This window comes from Bos indicus x Bos taurus, chromosome 8 (assembly GCF_003369695.1).
Source record: "Bos indicus x Bos taurus breed Angus x Brahman F1 hybrid chromosome 8, Bos_hybrid_MaternalHap_v2.0, whole genome shotgun sequence".
Classification (NCBI taxonomy): Eukaryota; Metazoa; Chordata; class Mammalia; order Artiodactyla; family Bovidae; genus Bos; species Bos indicus x Bos taurus.
The window spans coordinates 105,927,539-105,946,095 of record NC_040083.1 but is presented as its reverse complement, the minus strand read 5'-3'; the positions used below and the strand labels follow the sequence as shown (position 1 = coordinate 105,946,095).

At 49.2% G+C, this 18,557-nt stretch overlaps 1 protein-coding gene across 3 annotated transcripts in view; it reads left to right on the top strand.

The window, feature by feature from the left end:
- Positions 1–18,557, top strand: part of ASTN2 (astrotactin 2) — a 1,048,656-nt gene that overhangs the window by 762,261 nt on the left and 267,838 nt on the right. For all 3 annotated transcript variants that reach the window (XM_027550640.1, XM_027550639.1, XM_027550638.1), the window contains 3 exons: positions 2,839–2,963; positions 6,872–6,976; positions 9,901–10,080. In XM_027550640.1, the coding sequence (XP_027406441.1) occupies positions 2,839–2,963; positions 6,872–6,976; positions 9,901–10,080 (410 nt within the window). The remainder of the gene's footprint in view (positions 1–2,838; positions 2,964–6,871; positions 6,977–9,900; positions 10,081–18,557) is intronic.

The window sequence follows — 18,557 nt, the reverse complement described above, 5'->3', positions numbered from 1 at the left end:
GGGCCGGGCCAGGGGGGTGGGGGGGGTGTGATCATGCCCATCTCATGGTGTTGGATAAGGGTCCTGAGGTCACCTGTGGAGCGGAGCACTGGTGTGTAAGTCGCAATGAGTAACAGAACCCTTCTTTCGGTGTCAGCCTATCTGGGCTCAGCACACCCCGGGGTGCTTCGGCTCTTCGAGCTTTGAGAGCTTGAGACTGTCATGGACAGCATCTTCAGCGCCCTGCACCTGTACAGTAATGTAGGGTGTGGGTTCTGGGGTCAGACCACCTGAGATCTCCCACTTCCCAGCTGTGGTTTTAAGCAGTTACATAACTGCTTTGTGCTTCAGCTTTTCCACCTCTGAACGGGGGGTGGTGGGGGGCCTGGTTTGACGGCACCTAATTCACGTGGTTGGGTGAGAGCTCATGTAAAGTACAAGGAACATTGCCTGGTGCCTAGGAGGTGCTCAGCCAACAGCTATTGCCATCATCCTTATTACTGTGATTTCATTAAGGCAGGATGAAGAGCTCTCAGGGTCCCTAATTTACAGATGAGAAAACCGAGGTTTGAGTGCTTTGCTCCAGATTACCCAGCAAGGATGCAGTGTGGACAGAGCAGGATGCCAGTCTTCATAAACGTCTTCCTCGTGCCCTCGAGAAACAAGCGTTTGGGTCTTGTGGGGAAGGAGGAGACCTTGGGTCTCGTGCAGAAGCCTCCAGCCCTCCGGAATCCCCAGTAACCAGCCCCACTGCCTGTTCTGCGTGGCTGGTGTATTGTCTCCCCCACACATGGCTGGGAAGATCTCAAGGGCTCGGGGAGAATCCAGTCTGTCTCTGGGTCCTTGAGTGCTCAGCTCAGGGCTCCACTCAGGATGTGTTTGCTGACTGACTAGGGCAGGGGAACACCCTCCACCTCATTATGTCTCTAAGGGAAGCTCTGTAAACCAGAGGCCACCGCATGAGGGGGACATGAGGAAGCTTTGTTCCTTAGACCCTCGTCGGGGTTGCATGCTACTTGGGGGCACTTCCGTGGCCCCTGGCAGGCTCTCTTTTTATTTTCACAGGGCTGCTCCACGTACCCAAGTGTGCAGACTAATCAAAGGCCATTCCACCTGGGCAGAATCCATGATCACAGGCACACATGTAGATGAACACGGGTACACATGTGATGCACAGAATAACATGCTTACATGTACAAGTTTGGACCCAGAAACTCGGCATCGTGAACACACAGGCCCAGTCAACAGTCCTAGGCCCAGCCGCTTACCTCCCCAGCTGTGCGGTCAGACAGACCTGGTTCCAACCCCAGCTTCACTACCTCTTAACTCTGAACCTCATTTTTTTTTTCTTTTGTGTCAAATGAAGATAATGATGACTGCCTTGGGTCGTTGCGAAGATTAAATGATTAAATGGATGTGAAGTGCTTAGCCAGGTCCTAGCAAAGTGTAGAAGCTTAGTCACTAATTGTGAGGGACAACGATGACAAAGACGCTGGTGATGTTGAAGGTGGGGATAATGTGTCCGCCCCTGGAGTGCGGCCTGCTCAGGGGTCAGACATGGGGAACGTGTTCTCTAAATGAATGAATAGAAGACACATTTCACGGGTGCCTGGGGGGCAGTGCCTGGGGACGTGGAGCACAGACAGGAGGGTGACCCAAGCCACACAACGCTTGCATGTGTCCTTTTGAACTGCCGAGATCCAGGCTTCAAAGGCGTTGCTTTGGCCTCACGGATTTTTGCTTGCCTGTTTCTGATTTTCATTTCAAGGCTGTGTATTCCAGGTGGCAAAATGAAGCGATAAACATTCCCTCCCTTTGTTCTTCGCCTTCCCCGCTCCTCTCCAGATTGTGGTCAGTATTTCTAACTGAGGATTTATGAATAAAAAGGGACCTCAGAAGTCAGGTTTGGATACGAAAATGTCCTGGATACTGTCCATGCCAAGTGTCTGTCAAGTTCCCCTTGCATGACCCCAGCTAAGGCAAGCTCACCACTTCTCAGTGACAGGCTGTTCCAACTTCAGGCACATCTATTGTCTAGAAGATTGAAGCATGTCTCCCTGCAATGCACAGTCATCCCGTTCGCCACACCTTAAGGCTACCTTTGCTCAGGGTTCAAGTGCCCTGAGATCACCCTGAGGTCTTTCTTCTGTTCGCTGGGGTGGCCTTGCAGTGAAGGGACAGAGGCATCTGAAGAAGTTGAGACAGAGAGAGCGCTGGCCTAGGAGCAGAGAGATGGTCTTGCGTCTGAGCCATTGGTTGTCCATGACAGTTTCACACCTCTTCTCCAGGTTTCAGTTTGCCTATCTCTGAAAGGAGAAGTCCGATCTGAAAGATATCTTGGGATCCTTTCACTTGAGCACGCAGACAGCCATTCTCTCCAGCTCAGCCTCAAGCACTCCATGCTGTCCTCAGTCCCCTCTCATGCTGGCTCACCGTCATCGCTGCTTATGTAAGGGGACGTTTCACAGCCAAATATACAGTTTATAGAACATCAGACTGTGTCCTGAGCAGCAGGCAGCTTTATCCCATTAAATGTTTCAAACTACCCTGAGATCTCACTTTTATAGACAAGGAGACTGAGGTTCCGAGTGGACCAGCAGCTTGCTCTCAAGATCCTGCAGCTACTCAGTGGTGGGCCGGGACTCAAGCCCTAGCCTGCTGGATTCTAGAAGCTGTCATTAGCACTCTGTTCTCGGAGCTGGGATTCAGGGAGCCAGAGGCCTCCATCCCAGCAAGCCCGCCACCCCCCCAACTCACCAGGCTCTCCTCTGACTCGGAGCTTCCTGCCCTCCTGCCCCACACCCCCATCCCCCAGCCTCTGCTTCCTCGACCTGGCAGTCTCTCTGCTCCTCTCCACAGGGAGAACAACTTCATCAAGGACTTCCCACAGCTGGCCGACGGGCTGCTGGTGATCCCGCTGCCGGTGGAGGAGCAGTGCCGGGGGGTCCTCTCCGAGCCCCTCCCCGACCTCCAGCTGCTCACTGGTAAGACACACAGATACTGGATTCCTGCCCTCTGCCCCTCGGCCTTCCCTCTGACCACACAATGGTCTTAGCCACTCAGCACGTCCAGAATGGGCTCTGCCAAGCCGCTGTGCTAGTGAGGATGTGAAAGGGGCCTGCCGTTTCTAGGGCTCTTAGGGGCAGTGAAGAACTGGGGGCTTCCCTGAGACTCCAGACTCTGAGCCAAGGCCGGATTTACCCTCTCGGCAAACTTCAGTAGGCAGCGCGGTGTTATTAACCACAGTCACCAGGCTGCGTGTGGGATCAGCAAACACATCCACCCCCAGAACTGACCTCTGGACCCTTTGGCCAGCCTCTGCTCATCACCCCACCCCCACCAACCATCCTACTCTCTGCTTTTATGAGTTCAAAGGTTTTAGATACCACACGGAAGTGAGATCATGCAGTTCATTTTTTTATATTTATTTTTAATGGAAAGATAATTGCTTTACAATATTGCTTTGGTATCAGCCACACATCAGCATGAATTAGCCATAGGTATACATATGTCCCCTCCCTCTTGAACCTCCCTCCTACCGCCCACCCTTTCTCACCTCTCTTAGCCATACCACGGAACACATTGGAGTCGTGTCTAATGAGCTGGATGAACCTAGAGCCTATTATACAGAGCAAAGTATGCCAGAAGGAGAAAAACAAATACTATGTATTAACACGTATGTATGGAATCTAGAAACATGCAGTTCATGTTTAAGTCATTTAAAATAAAATAAGTGGACCTTCCCCACCCCCCACCCCAACCAGGAACCTCTTTCACTTACAGCACATTAAGTCATGCAGCTTGTTTTTGAACGTGGACACTGAGCCATCCTGTAGGGTGGGTATTATTTTTCTCATTTTGTAGATGAGGAATCCAGGCTCAGACAGGTGAAGGGAGCAGCTCACAGTCACACAGCAGACCTGCCAGGACTGGAACCAGGTGCTGTGGCTCCAGGTCTTCTGCCCTTTTTTACTCCCCTCTGCTGTTCGCTACAACCCCCGCCACCCACAACCTCTGTTTCTCCCCTACAGGGAAACACTCTTTGGCAGGCTCTCCTGAAGCCTATATTTTCTGCCCCACTGCTGCATGCCCTCTGCTCCTCCTCATCTGCTCCAAGTTCCTCTTTTGCCCTTTTATGGGGGACTTTTCCAAGTTGTAAGGGCCCTGACTCTGCCTCTGTGATACAGAACGCTGTGGTTCTGCATTAGTGGTACAGACTCTTAGGGTTATTTGTTTTGATTTGGGGCTCCTTAATAAAGGAACTGTTACATTTTAAGAGTTAATTTTTTGTTTTTGTTGTTCATCAGAAAAAACACCCCTCCCCATCCCAGGGCTTCATGTGACTCCTAATCCTTGGGTGGGAATCTAGGGCAGGATCAGGTAAGAAGGGGGTCAGTAGTCGAGTAAGACCAAGGATGGCTTGTGGTCAGGAATGAGAGGCAAGAGAGTGAGTCAGTAAACAGATATTTATTGAGAGTTTGCTATATATCAGGCTCTGTTTTGGAGTATTGGAGCCTCTATTTACCAGGCTGTGCAGGAGTAGGAATAATATAGACCATGGCCTTGACCTCAAGAAACTGACATTTCACTGAAAGACCTTGTATTCCAGGTGGAATCCAGTATGGACCAGGAGTGGGGAAGGTATAGGATGGAATGATGATCACTTACAGGGGAGGCTTAGGGAGGGAATGAGGGCAGAGAAGCTGGTCTTGTAAATGTTTTGATAATCAAAAGAGGTAGTAGGTTTGGGGACTTTTGTTTTTGTTTATTTGATGTTGTTGTTGTTGCTTTTGTGTTTTGTTTTTTTCTTTTGGACACTATGGTGCTTAGTCGCTCAGTTGTGTCCAACTCTTCACAACCCCATGGACCATAGCCCGCCAGGCTCCTCTGTCCATGGGGGATTCTCCAGGCAAGAATACTGGAGTGGGTTGCCATGCCCTCCTCCAGGGGATCTTCCCAACCCAGGGATTGAACCCAGGTCTCCCACACTGCAGGCAGATTCTTGACTGTCTAAACTACCAGGAGGAAAGCCCTTTGGACACTAAAGCACCAAGTAAATAAGCTGCATCAACAGCCTGCGTTGAAACGTCTGCCGTGTTCTCTTGGGGATGGCCCTGGTTGCCAATACGCCCTCCAAGTCTGCTCTGAATTAGGACGGACAGTCATAGATGGGGCAGGGACTTCCCTGATGGTCCAGCAGTTAGGACTCTGCACTTCCACTGCAAGGGGCAAGCGTTGGGGAACTAAGATCCTGTATGCTGAGGCACGGCCAAAAAGATAATAATAATTAGATGAAACAAGGTGAAACATTTAGAAAAAAATAATAATAGGTGGGGCGGAGGCTGCCTGGGGCTGCTGTCCAGTCTTCCCATGCAGACTGTTTCCTTCACCCTGACCCGAAACATGGCCCTCTCCTCCTCTCCCACCCTCCCCCCTTCTCTCCCCAGTGTCTGCAAAGGAAGGGCGGGACAGGCAGAGCAGACAAAGAGAGAGCATATATTTCTAACAAAACAACCTCGCTCCAGTGGACTTATCTTTGGGGATCATGAATATTTTACTTTAGAATGAAAGCCTCTAAAAAATTACATTATTTCTGAAAAGGCTAGGGAGGAGGAAAAAAAAGAAGAAGAAGTTGACAGTAATGGAGAACTTTAATACTGCAGTAATGTCCAGGAAGAAATCATTTGTTCCAGTGAGATTCTCATTTTAATCTTGGTATCAAATACCTCTCTAAGTGCCTCCGCACCAGAGGACAAGAGCAAAGGATAGAAAATGTGCCTGCCGTTTGCTGAGGATACATAACAACAAAAATAATAACTGCTGATGTGACTAGCATTTCTTTATCGTGTCTTTTTTTTTTTTTCCCTGATTACAAAAAAGGGAGTCTGCAGTGCTTCGAGTAGAAAATTTAGAAAATGGGGATGAATATAAATCAGAAAACAGGAATCTTTTACGCATCCACTTGCTAAGCAAGTTAACCACTTGCTAACATTTTGTTTTGTTATTTTTTCCTTTGTGTATGTTTTGTCTATACTTGGGTTTCAGAAAACGTCTTCTGTGAAACTTGAGTGTCAGTGGGCCCTGGAAACGGGGCTCCTCGGCCAAAGACATTTGCAAAGTGCTGCGCGCCGGCTTCATGTACCTTTAAAATGTATATTAATTTATTCAAGGACCTGAGAAATTATACAGTCTGTTTTTTTAATCTTGTTTAACTTTGTTTAGCCAGTGTGTCTCAGTCTTATTTAAAATGGGAAGCTTTTGTGTGTGCACACAGGTATTTTATGAGACATCAAAGGACATCTCATGTTTCCATGTTAGGAAATAACAGTCTGTACAGGATGGGCAGACATATAAGGTCAGCTGGTGAATGTGTGAGACTTTGCACAGGCTCTCTGTCACAACTGCTCCACTCTGCTGTCTTTGTGCAAAAGTAGCCTCAGGAGCAGGTGATGCGTGGGCCCCCACTGCACGTGTCCGACATTTCAAGATTACCATAAACCTTCCTCTGCTCTTAGTTCATTTGAGTCTCACGATACGCCTACTAAATAAGGTCAGCCTAGGTAGCCGTGGGATCAGAAGGGGAAACTGAGGCACCGCAGTGTCTAGCGCCCCATGGTAAATTACCTCTGGGGTTAAGTGGAACCAGAAACCCACTCTTGCTTGTAGGGTGAAGGGGCCATGTGAGCTCTAGAGCAGAGAGAAAAGGGCGGCTTGAGGCTGAGGTCAAAGGCCAGGAAGGAAGAGGCCTGGAGGCCGGCTGCAGATCCCACTGTCGGCCCCAGAGGGCTGAGCTTAGAAGGGGAGGCCGTTCCCCAGAGCCCAGGGCTGCAGGGCAGGGTTGTGGGGTGAGGCCTGTGAACGCGGGGCTCACATGACCTTCTTCCCTCCCCAGGAGACATCAGGTACGACGAGGCCATGGGGTACCCCATGGTGCAGCAGTGGCGGGTCCGCAGCAACCTCTACCGCGTGAAGCTCAGCACCATCACCCTCTCGGCAGGTGAGCCCCGCCGTCCGCAGCCAGGGGACTTGGCGTAATTCAGCACAGTCCCAGGGCCTGCCAGGGCCCGTGCTGGCACTGGGGATGGCTGAGGCATGAGGCCTCACCCCCTGCCATCAAGGAGCTCACGGGGAGGGTGGAAGGACAAGCAGACAGACGGTGACGGCCGCACGTTACAGGAGGTCAGTGCAGTAATGGGGCCGCCGTCCGTTCTGGGAAGTCAGAGGGGCTCCTGGAGGAAGGGGGCTCTGCACAGGGTTTGACAATTTAGCTCACGCTTACATTCTTGAAGTATTTGAGGCATGTGGGTTCTTTCAGGCACTGATTCCTCTAGTGTCTTCTGATTTCCTTTCCTGCCCATCTCCTCCTGCTCAGCAATAAGCATCCCTCGTCCCCCTCCCCTCACCAACACACACACACACACACACACACACACTGTTCATACTCTGCCCACATGAATCTTTCCCCATGATAGGGATGGCTTATAATTCTCAAATGGGACATTTAGTTTCAGACTTACAAGTCTCAAACGGGACTTAAGGTTCTGAAAATGGGACATTTTCTCTCTTGGCTTTGTGACTCTACATATGCCGTTCCCTCTGCCTGGATCTCCTTCCATATCCTGCGTTACTCAGAGATGCCGCCCCCATTATCTGTCCCCCTGGGAATAATGCAAGGCATTCCCTGTGCTCAACTGCTGATGTTAAAGCACTAACAGGTACTTGATTGGTATCAGAATCCTGTCTCCTGCACCTCAACTCTGACCTGCGAACTGTGGGTAGGGCTTGGATCCTATTTATTCCTGTGCCTTATATTCCTTTTGGTTCTCCTTTTTGATGAAGGAATAAAAATTAAACAAAACTGGAAAAAGGAATAGGTAATGGACTTTGGAAAGATGAGGCCCAGACTTGGAATTTTCTACCCTGACTTATTCCTAGCACTGCCACTGCGTTATTGTCTGAGTGTCTCGTGATTATGCCAGCTGCTTTCTTATCTTTTTTTCTTTTCCAGTATCAGTTTGCTCATGAGCACCATGGAACTCTTTAGCCTGGATATTGGGGAAGTGTAAATAGTTATTATGGCTGACACCAGCCAAGCACTTTATAATGTTTTGTATCTTGGGACTTACATCAGTCTCAAGAGGAAGGCATTCTTTATCCTTTATTTTTCAGATAAGGAAATCAAGGGTCAGAGGGGTTAAGTTGCCCAAGGTCACACAGCTAGTAGGTGGCAGAACAGGAGTGTGTCAAGGATTTGATGGCAGTGTTGTCTGCCTAGATAAAGAGCCACAGGGCCTCTCCGTGGTGTTATTTATTACTGAGCAGAAACCATCTCATTATTAACTCTGTTGCATTAATTACCCAGTTGCATGAGTTAACAGGTTGATGGAGAGGGGTTGTTCCAATCAAGCACCCATTCTTTGAGTCCTGTTTCACGTTCACCACCACCTACAGCTTTCCACAGCACTTGTGAGTGACTGCCATGTTCCTATCAGAACTACAAAGGGGCATCTGCTTTAATTAATCAGTAATGACGCTCCCGAGAACCCCCTTGTAAATCAAATGTTTGCAAATCGGAGCTCATTTTCAATGTTGAAGAAGTGCTTGCTCTTTTACGTTTTACTTTGATGTGGTGCAGAATCAGTTGTTCTTATTCTCATAATGGAGTCAGTGCACCTGCCGTGTCTGGAAATGGGGGTGGGGAAGGACACATGTGCAGATTTAGAGACAAATGGGACAGCGCTTCTGCTTTCAAGGTGATGCCTGTTGAAGGTATAGGAAGTAGGTGCCTTAGGCCGGGATGGTGTGAAAAGCTTCTTGGGGGAGGGATGACTTCCTGGGGTCTGGAAACATGGATGTGACTCAGAGAGGAAGTGGAAGACCATTCCAGGTAAATGGTGGGTGGATGGGTGGGTGTGTGTGTGTGTTCGGAGTGGGGGAGGGATATAAATAAGAAAGTGTGATGAAAATGCCAAATCACATTCAGAAGAAATAGGAAAACAGATTTGGCCAGAGGTGAAGCCTAACGTATGTGCTCATGGGAGACGAGCTTGGAGCCCTGGGATACCCAGATAAGGTCATTGGGCTTTATCCAGAGCACAGAAGAGCCCGAAAGGTGTTAAGGCTCCTGAAAGCGTCGCTTGGTGCCCTGCCTGCAGGAGGAAGAAGGCAGGGGGTCCGTGGGCGCTGAGTGATGGCTATGCAGACCCTGTGCCAGGCACTGAGGACTCAGGACCCTTGGCGTAGGACTAAGGGCAACGGAGCAGCAAGGAGGCCCTTGACAATGGCAGGAGAAAGAGCATACCGTTGTTTTGGAGACAGAAGGGGAAGTCACGTTCTAGGAAGCTAAGCCAGGGATTACATCTGAGGAAACAGAATGTCTGCTGAGCCTGGGCTAGTGCGGTGCCTCCGGCTCCAGCCATGGACAGTTCAGGCCCAGGGTAATTGGGTATGTGAGCAGTGTGTGCACTTTGGGGTGAGAACAGAAGTCGGTCGGAATCCTAGCTCCTCTGGCTGGAGGACCAAGGCAAATCACTTCCAATCTCTGACCTTTGACTTGCTTATCTACTGGAAGGGCTCATTATGGTTGGGACTGCAGTGCCGGACTGAGGTTAAACTAGACAAGTGGCTGGAGCACCTAGCAGCGTACCCGCCACACGTCAGCTGCTCAGGAGACCTCAGCTTTGATTTTTCCTGATTGTGGCTTTTGGGTCGCCAGCGTTTGTCCTTCCTCTGCTGTTGACTCCCTCTGGGTGGTGTCTCGTGTGTCCACCAGAGAGAGCAGTCTTTGCCAAGTAAGGGAGGGATACTATGTACATTTGGCCGATGCTATGGTGAGGGACAAGGTACCAAATCCGGGCTTGCCATTTGCTGGGCGCCAGCCTCCCAACTCTGACCACCTCCACATGCTCCTCCTCTGTCCAGGCTTCACCAACGTCCTCAAGATCCTGACCAAAGAGAGCAGCCGGGAGGAGCTGCTGTCCTTCATCCAGCACTACGGCTCACACTACATCGCAGAGGCCCTGTATGGCTCCGAGCTCACCTGCATCATTCACTTCCCCAGCAAGAAGGTCCAGCAGCAGCTGTGGCTCCAGTACCAGAAAGGTAAGCCTGGAGGGCTTGCTGGAGGTGGCGGCCAGCTGAGACATGGAGGTCAGGCTGCTGGGGAGATAACTGAGCTCCCTGGGAGCCAAATCCTAGCTCTGCCACGTAGGAACTGGGCGGCCGTAAACAAGTCCCTGCGCCTCTCAGGGCTTCATGTTCACCAGGGATGGAATGAGGGACCGTGTGATGATTCCTCAGGATTCTTTCAGTTCAGGCGTTTTCTGAGACCCCAGGGTGGACTCCAGAACTCTGGCCTTCTACTGCGAGTTCCTTGTTTCCCACTCTGTCCTCTCAAAACAACTGCCAAGGTCAGGAGGCTGGGGAAACTGTAGGGGAGGTGAGAGCTATCTCGTTGACACCTTCTCTCTGGGCTTCTTGGAAGAACCTAAGGGGAGCGCCGGCTCCTTTGGGAGTGACCAACTCATGTCTGAGGGGACAGTTTCAAGTCTCACCATGGAGACGCCTTTGCCCTCAGGCAGGGTCACCAGGTCTTATTTCCCTCCATTTCTCAGCTATTTATCAGAATTGGAATTTCCCTGAAGCAGAAGACCAGTCTCTGTCACTCCCCTTGGGAAATCTGTCCCCTTCTCACCTCAGTTTTCCCTTCCTGTGAAATAGGTACTTTAGTGATTCCTGTCTACTTCCTACATTAAAGGGAAGTAGTTTATGCAATAACATTTTGAGAAAGATGGAAATAAGGCATACATGCATTGTGTATTATTATAGCAGTTCCATGTAGTCACAGCCTCATTTCACTGATGAAAAAATGAGTGTCGGATAGGCTAACAAGTCAAGTGCTCTGTGGACACATAGCTAATACGCAGCAGGGTGAAGATCACTTCCTGTTATCATTGTTACTATTCTTATCAATTAATTTAAAAAGAGAGGCTCTCGATCGATGGGAAGGGTGAGGAGCGATGTTAAAAATGTGCTTGTACCTTCTCCATGTGGTCCAGCTACATGGCCTCCAAGAACCAAACCAAGAGTAACTCAAAACCACAGAATGCAGGTGCTGGAAGGGATCTGACAGCTCTCACTGGGCTCAGCACCCTCGTTTTACAGCTGGGAAAACTAAGGCTTAAAGGAAAGAAGAGTCTTGCTCAGAGTCCCTCAGCTCCCCTGGATAGGGCTCTCCGTTCCCCATCTAGGTCTTCTCCTGCTGCCCCTCATCCCCGGCCGGATGGAGCTCCTGCCTTTGTCCTTTCCAGAACCCTTCCCTTGGCACCCTCCACCCCGTCACGGTCTCACCCCGCCTTCCCTCCTGTGTGCAGCTGTGTGGGGCATGGGGTGGTTTATAGGCGCAGGGGAATAATTGAGTTGTCTGGGAATAGCTTCGTTTTATGGCTGTGACAATGACAGTCTTTAAGGAAGTGCATTAAATCAATAGAAGTCTCATTGTGCTACCCTATAAATAACGTGACACATCATTAAGCAGAGCAATAAGCTTCTGGACTTCGAAGTAATACAATTAGGTTATGTTTATAAAAGCCTTCCTCACTGTGGCCACTGAACTAATTTGCTTCGTCCTGCGTTCGGGGCCTGGGACATGACTCTCAGGCTGCACCCCACCCATAGCCTTCCTTGGCTGCTTCCAGGACCTGGACTTTTTCACTCCAGAAAATGCCATTCCTTGTCCACTGGTTTATGGCCAAGTAGGATGGGGAGAGGGGCAGATGGAAGCTGGCACAGCCACCAGGGGTCCCTTCAAGACTCAAAGAGGTTTCAAGTTTGCCACAAACTTGCTGGCTGAACTTGGTCCAGTAGCTTGGCTTCTGGGCTTACAAGGCAAAGGTACTGTTCTCTCCTCTCTCCCATATTGGCTCCCAGAACAGGATGATAGTGAAAAGTGAAAATGTTAGTCACTCAGTTGTGTCTGACTTTTTGCGACCCCATGGACTGTAGCCCGCCAGCCTCCTCTGTCCATGGAATTCTCCAGGCAAGAATGCTGGAGTGGGTAGCCATTCCCTTCTCCAGGGGATCTTCCTGACCCAGGGACTGAACCCGTGTCTTCCCCATTGCAGGCAGATTCTTTACTGATTCTTTTCTTTCTGAGCCACCAGGGAAGCCCCAGAACAAGACGGCTTAACTGACCTGCGTGTTTCCTCTCTCTGTCTTTACCTGAGGTGACATCAAGCACTGTAGTTTCACTTTTTAAATTTGGAAGTGATGCTGGAGAGGAAGTGGTAGAGAAGCTGGAAATTTCCCCTGAGCGATGGAAAAGCTTCTAGACTTACGGCTAGCTGAGGTGTGTCTCCTCTCCCCCCAGCCACCTTTGTGTCACCAGCATCTGTGTGTCAGCTGTGTGTCACTGACATCTGTGAAACCAGGGTTCACTGGGGACCAGGTCAGGATGAATGTGGGGTTGGAAGCTGATCACTCTGGGGCCAGAGCTCGTGGGGAAGAGGACAAATCAGAACAATGTCAAGTGGGACAGTTGTTTAGCTGCTAAATTGTGTCCAACTCTTTGCGACCCTATGGACTTAAGCATGCCAGGCTTCCCTGTCCTTCACCATCTCCTGGAGTTTGTTCAAACTCATGTTCATTGAGTTGGAAATGCCATCTCATCCTCTGTCACCCCCTTCTCCTCCTGCCTACGATCTTACCCACCATCAGGGTCTTTTCCAATGAGTCAGCTCTGGAATTTCAATCCCATGGCCTCCAGAATGAAAACCATAATCACAGAAAACTAACCAAACTGATCACATGGACCACAGCCTTGTCTAACTCACTGAGACTCTGAGCCATGCCAGGTAGGGCCACCCAAGGCGGATGGGTTATGGTGGAGACTTCTGACAACGCGCGGTCCATGGAAGAAGGGAATGGCAAGCTACTTCAGAAGTAGTGCCTTGAGAACCCCATGAACAGTATGAAAGCCTTTTTCAAGTGGGACAGAAAAGATTTCAAGTCCTGGTACCTCTTCTTACATCCCTGTCAGGAAACCTCAGGCAAAGTAATTTCTAAGTTTCAGAGAGAAGAGACCAAATGGGGCATGTATAACAACCACGGACGTTGTAGAGCCCTTCGCGGTATACAGGCCTGCCTTTGGTCTTTCCATCTACCCCTTGAGGCAAAAAAGGCAAGAGGACCCACCTCTGATCACTGCGAAAGGGGGACCTGAACTCAGAAGTGATCGGGGGCTTGCCTGGACCGCACAGTGTGTTCCTGAGTGAATTAGTGTTTAAATTCCAACCTGAGTCCAAGATCCTGGTCTTTCCAAGTTTACTAATTAATGGTGGGGCTCTGGTCACTGTTGTGATCCAGCCACTAGAGATCATGGAAGGTCAAGGGGGTTGGGTGAATGTGCCTGATTAAAATATCTCCCATGAGAGTTTCACTCTCATTCCCATAAGTGCTTAGAAGTGTGCATTCCACAGGAAAAAGAAAGTCACATTGATCATTCATTACCCTCTGGTTCACTGGTATTTCCTAAGTGCTTCTTCACTGCAGACCTCGTGCCATGTGCTGGGGCGTTAAAGTAGGCAAGACGTGGGTGCTGTCCATGAAGGGGTTCAGCCTGGATGAGCCTTCCAATACCTTGTCGTTTTCGTGATAGACTTTTTTTTTTCCTTTGATCTACCAATAGGCCGCTGGAGAAAGGCAGGTGGCTGGTGTGCGGTCGGGAACTCAGTCACTGTAACCCGGTGGCCCGTGACTTTTGTTTCGTATGCCAGTTCTGATCAGTTGAGGAGTGGCTTGTCTAGACACTGTGTGGAGGTCACCAGGTCATTAGAAAAGAACGCTGCGATCAGTTAGCAGTAACTGCTCCAGATGCAGAAAGGGGAAGTGGTGGTTAACACTTACATATTGCTTCCAAGTAATAGGGTGAAGTGAAAGCTAGAATAACAGACCCAGCTTCTGACGCAGATTCCAGAGAGACATTGGGAATGCCAAGGAGGACGGGAAAGATCCAGGCAGGGAGGAGAGGATATTCCGGGCATTCCACCAGTCCGAAGGGGACTGGAGCACTGGACAGGTCAGCTGGATGGTGCTGGCGGAAGCCAGGGACAGCTGGACCTCAGGAGCAGCTACAGTAGCTGAAGTCATCCCAGGAAACTCCAGCCCAGGTGCGATTCCCTTGGAAGCTCTTCAGTCTGCTGCTGTCCCTCAGCCATCACCTGTGCTCCCAGGCCAGGCTCCAAGTGCCTTGTGAAGTTTCTAGTTTCTGTCCCAGCTTAATATTTTCACTCTATGCTGCTGTGTTCCCGATACACCTGTATTTGAAAAGCTACCTTTCTCTTAATCAGGGCTTCATTTCCTTCTTTGACTTGACATTCATACACTTCCTAGCTGTGACTTTGACACATGAGTCATAGTTATGGTTCTTCTGGCTATCTTGGATAAAGACTTCCTCATTTGGAGATAAATGACAAGTTTTGCAGTCAGATGGACCTTGGTTCCAGTCCCAGTTTCCCTCTAACAAGTTGTGTGATCTTGGACAAATTGATTCACACTCTAAGATCAATTTTTCCATTTTTAAGATATGGGATCCAGTGAAAGCGTAGACCCATCAATGATGACTCATCTAGCAATGAGCTGGGCACTTAATTGTTACCTTGATACAGTCCACTCCCTGCACCGGTGGCTGCCGCATCCACCTGATAACAGTGATCTCAGATGTGTGTGTATGTGTGTGTGTGTTTGTAGTGCACATGTGTGTCTATGGGGGCACGGGGAGATGCGGCTACTAATTTACTCCCCTCTCTTGTCAGCTGACTTAGGACCAAGGACAGGGGTAGATTGAGAGGGGCTCCTGGGGTAGAGCTGGTGAGGGAGGGAGCCTTAAAGCTCTACTAGGAAGACATCAAAAGACTCCGTAACCCTGCCCTTTTGTTATGCCCTGTTATTCCCTGTTCTGAAGGGATGGCAATGCATGCAGAAATAACCAATCTGGTAGGTTTCCTGAATTCACAGTTGCTTCTTTTGCATGGGAGAAAGTAACTATGGAAGGTAAAGGATGTATGCATGTAAAGGAATTGTCCATTCTGTGTGTGAGAGAGAGTGACAAAGACTGAGGGAGATAGGAGGAGACAGAAAAATGAAGAGGGACAGACACGGGGAAACCAAAATCCACAAAGACAAATGGAGGGACAAAGTGGAGAAGCGAAGATGGATGCAATTAATGTCTTTCCCAAATTTAGAGACTCGGTGACCCTGCCGAAAGGACATACTCCGTGTGAAGGTTGGACCGCTCTTGAGTTTGCATCAGGAGAGTCTATCGCATAGAGATGTCCCCACAGATAAATGCCTGTCGCCACCTTTAAAAGATGTTTTATCTCTATTATAATTTCCCAAGACTGTCCAAGGGAATGAATTTCTGCATTTCCATTTGAATTACAATGCACTTTTGAATGTCAGCTGAAGCATACCTAGATTACTCTTTAAAGGAATTCTGGCTGTTTGAAAGGCAACCTAAGGGCTTGGGGTGGGGGAGGAGAAGGGAAAGATGTAGTCAAGTGTCACCTCCTTTTGTCAGGACAGGGGTGGCCAAGGGGCTGATGGGAGCTGGAGAGCTCTCCCGGGCCTTCAGTTTCCTGAAGAAACTTCCCGAGAACTTGCTTCAGAGATGCCAGCTAGACATGCAGGGAGTTGATCTCAGAGCTGAGACCTGCACAGGTTTCACTTCCCTGGTGATTTAATCTTCAGGGCAGGTTTCAGTTCCCGCTTGTGTGCCCTTTCGTTATCATTTGATGGAGCTGGCCACTTCCTGCTCGAGGCGCCATCTGATGCTTGCTTCCTTGGCACCAGGGGACTCTTCCTGGTGGTTGCCCACCTTCCTTCCGGCCTGTTCCTTCTCTGTCTCCTTCACAGGCTCGTTCTTCTCTGCCAAATGGGTCAGTGTGGTTTTGCAGGACTGCCATTGTCTCCGTGGGGACTCACAGCCATGCTGTCTGTTACCATCCCTACACGGATGACTCCGGCTTTGTGGCCTGCCTCCAAGCTTTCCTCTAATAATGTGCTCTCATGCTAGCTCCCTGCCTGCCCATACTCGGCCCCACACAGCCTAGAATGTTTCCAGTGTTCTCATGCAGAGCACCTGTATCTGTTTAGAAGCAGAGCCACAACCTAGAAATCCTTCTCAGCATCTCCCTCTCCCTTGCTCCCACCCATTTCCAAACCGTAGCAAGTCTTATCAATTTCAATTTCCAAATAGTTCTTAGAATTGCCCACTTCTCTCCATCTCCCTGCTGCCACCATCATGGCTGGGCTGGACTCTAGCACTGCCCCCTGCCTGGCCTCCCTGCATCCACCTGAACCCCATCAGTCGAGCTGCACAGCCCTGAGGACATGGATCTGCCTGGGTTCGCCAAAGAGACAGAACCATCAGGATAGATGGGTTGGTAGACATGTAGATAAAAATATATTATATATAATATTCACATATACATGATATAGATTCATATGATATTTATAATGCATATAATATATATGAAAGCTATATATAACTGATTCTGTATCTCTAGATATATATACACGGGGCTTCCCCAGTGGCTCAGTGGTAAAGAATCTGCTTCCAATACAGGAGACGCGGGTTCAATCTCTGGGTTGGGAAGATGCCCTGGCAAACAACAATAGTACACACACATATATATCCAGATATATATATTGCTTCCCAGGTGGCACTAGTGGTAAAGAATCCCAGCTGCCAGTGCAGGAGAGGCAAGAGATGTGGATTTGATTCATGGGTCGGGAAGATCTCCTGGAGTAGGAAATGGCAACCTGCTCCAGTATTCTTGCCTGGGAAATCCCATGGACAGAAAAGCCTAGTGGGCTACAATCCATGGGGCTGCAAAGAATTGGACACAACTGAAGCAGCAGAGCGTGTGCACACACACACACACACACACACATGCACACACACACATACACACAATGTTTATCACATAAGTCAAATTCTAACAACAAACCTCTTTATATAAATATGTTTATATTTTATTATAATATAAATAGTATATATAATACAACCCTTAAGAGATGAGGGTTTTGATCCCTGTGTTGGGAAGATCCCCTGGAGAAGGAAATGGCAAACCACTCCAGTATTTTTGCCTGAAAAATCCTAATGAAAGAGGAGCCTGGTGGTCCACTGGGTCACAAAAGAATTGGATACAGTTATCTGCACACCTCATGGCCCAATCAAGTCCACATAATAAAATGAAGCATCATGAGATGTTTCTAAAATGGAGATTCCCATCATGCCCTTCCTCGGATGCAAACTCCTGGGTGCTTTGTCATTGCCCTGAGGCTCATTTCCAAACTCCTCCCCATGGCCTCAGGACCTTCTCAGACCTGTTGTGTCCCCATCGGCCGCCTTAGCCCCATCTGTCCCCATGCTCTGCCTTTGATTCACACTGAGCCTCCTACTCCTTAACCATCACACAGGTTGAAGTCTCAGCCTGGCCCTGCTCACCTGTGCCAAGGTCTGTGTGCTGGTAGGAGGTGGCTGAGTGTCCCTTGCCCCTCCCCTGGCCCCTCGGGCCACGGAGCTGTGTGTGGGATGGGCCTAGCTCCAGGCTGGTGTTTTTCTTGGAGGCGGCAGGAGGAGGTTCAATACGAGCTGGACACTCCAGGGCCTGCAGTACGCCAGAGGAGATGGCCAACTTAGTTCTCAGAATCATGCAACAAGATGATACAGGATATGGTTCATTAAATACAACTAGGCCCAGGAGACTGCTGTTTCCATCAGATGAAATTACCAAAAAAAGGGCATTTGTATCCCGGTTTAGATTGAGTCTGTCTGGAATGGAACATTCTTGTCTCTTTTCCTAATGGTGTGTCCTTATACCCCTCTGCCTGTGCTCAGTGCGGTGCGTCTCACAAAGCACTTCCACGTACTTTATTCATCCAGTTTACTCCTCCCAAGCAGCCTGAGAGGTCAGGTCGCTATCTGCATTTCACGCTTGAGGAAACTGTGGCTGAGATGGGGAAGATGATTTGTGGACGTTCTAGTGGAGGTGATGGAATTCCAGTTGAGCTATTTCAAATCCTGAAAGATGACACTGTGAAAGTGCTGCACTCAATATGCCAGCAAATATGGAAAACTCAGCGGTGGCCACAGGACTGGAAAAGGTCAGTTTTCATTTCAATCTCAAAGAAAGGCAATGCCAAAGAATGCTCAAACTACCACACAATTGCACTCATCTCACACGCTAGTAAAGTAATGATCAAAATTCTCCAAGCCAGGCTTCAGGAATACATGAACCGTGAACTTCCAGATGTTCAAGCTGGTTTTAGAAAAGGCAGAGGAACCAGAGATCAAATTGCCAACATCCGCTGGATCATCAAAAAAGCAAGAGAGTTCCAGAAAAACATCTATTTCTGCTTTATTGACTATGCCAAAGCCTTTGACTGTGTGGATCACAATAAACTGTGGACAATTCTGAAAGAGATGGGCATGCCAGACCACCTGACCTGCCTCTTGAGAAACCTGTATGCAGGTCAGGAAGCAACAGTTAGAACTGGACATGGAACAACAGACTCGT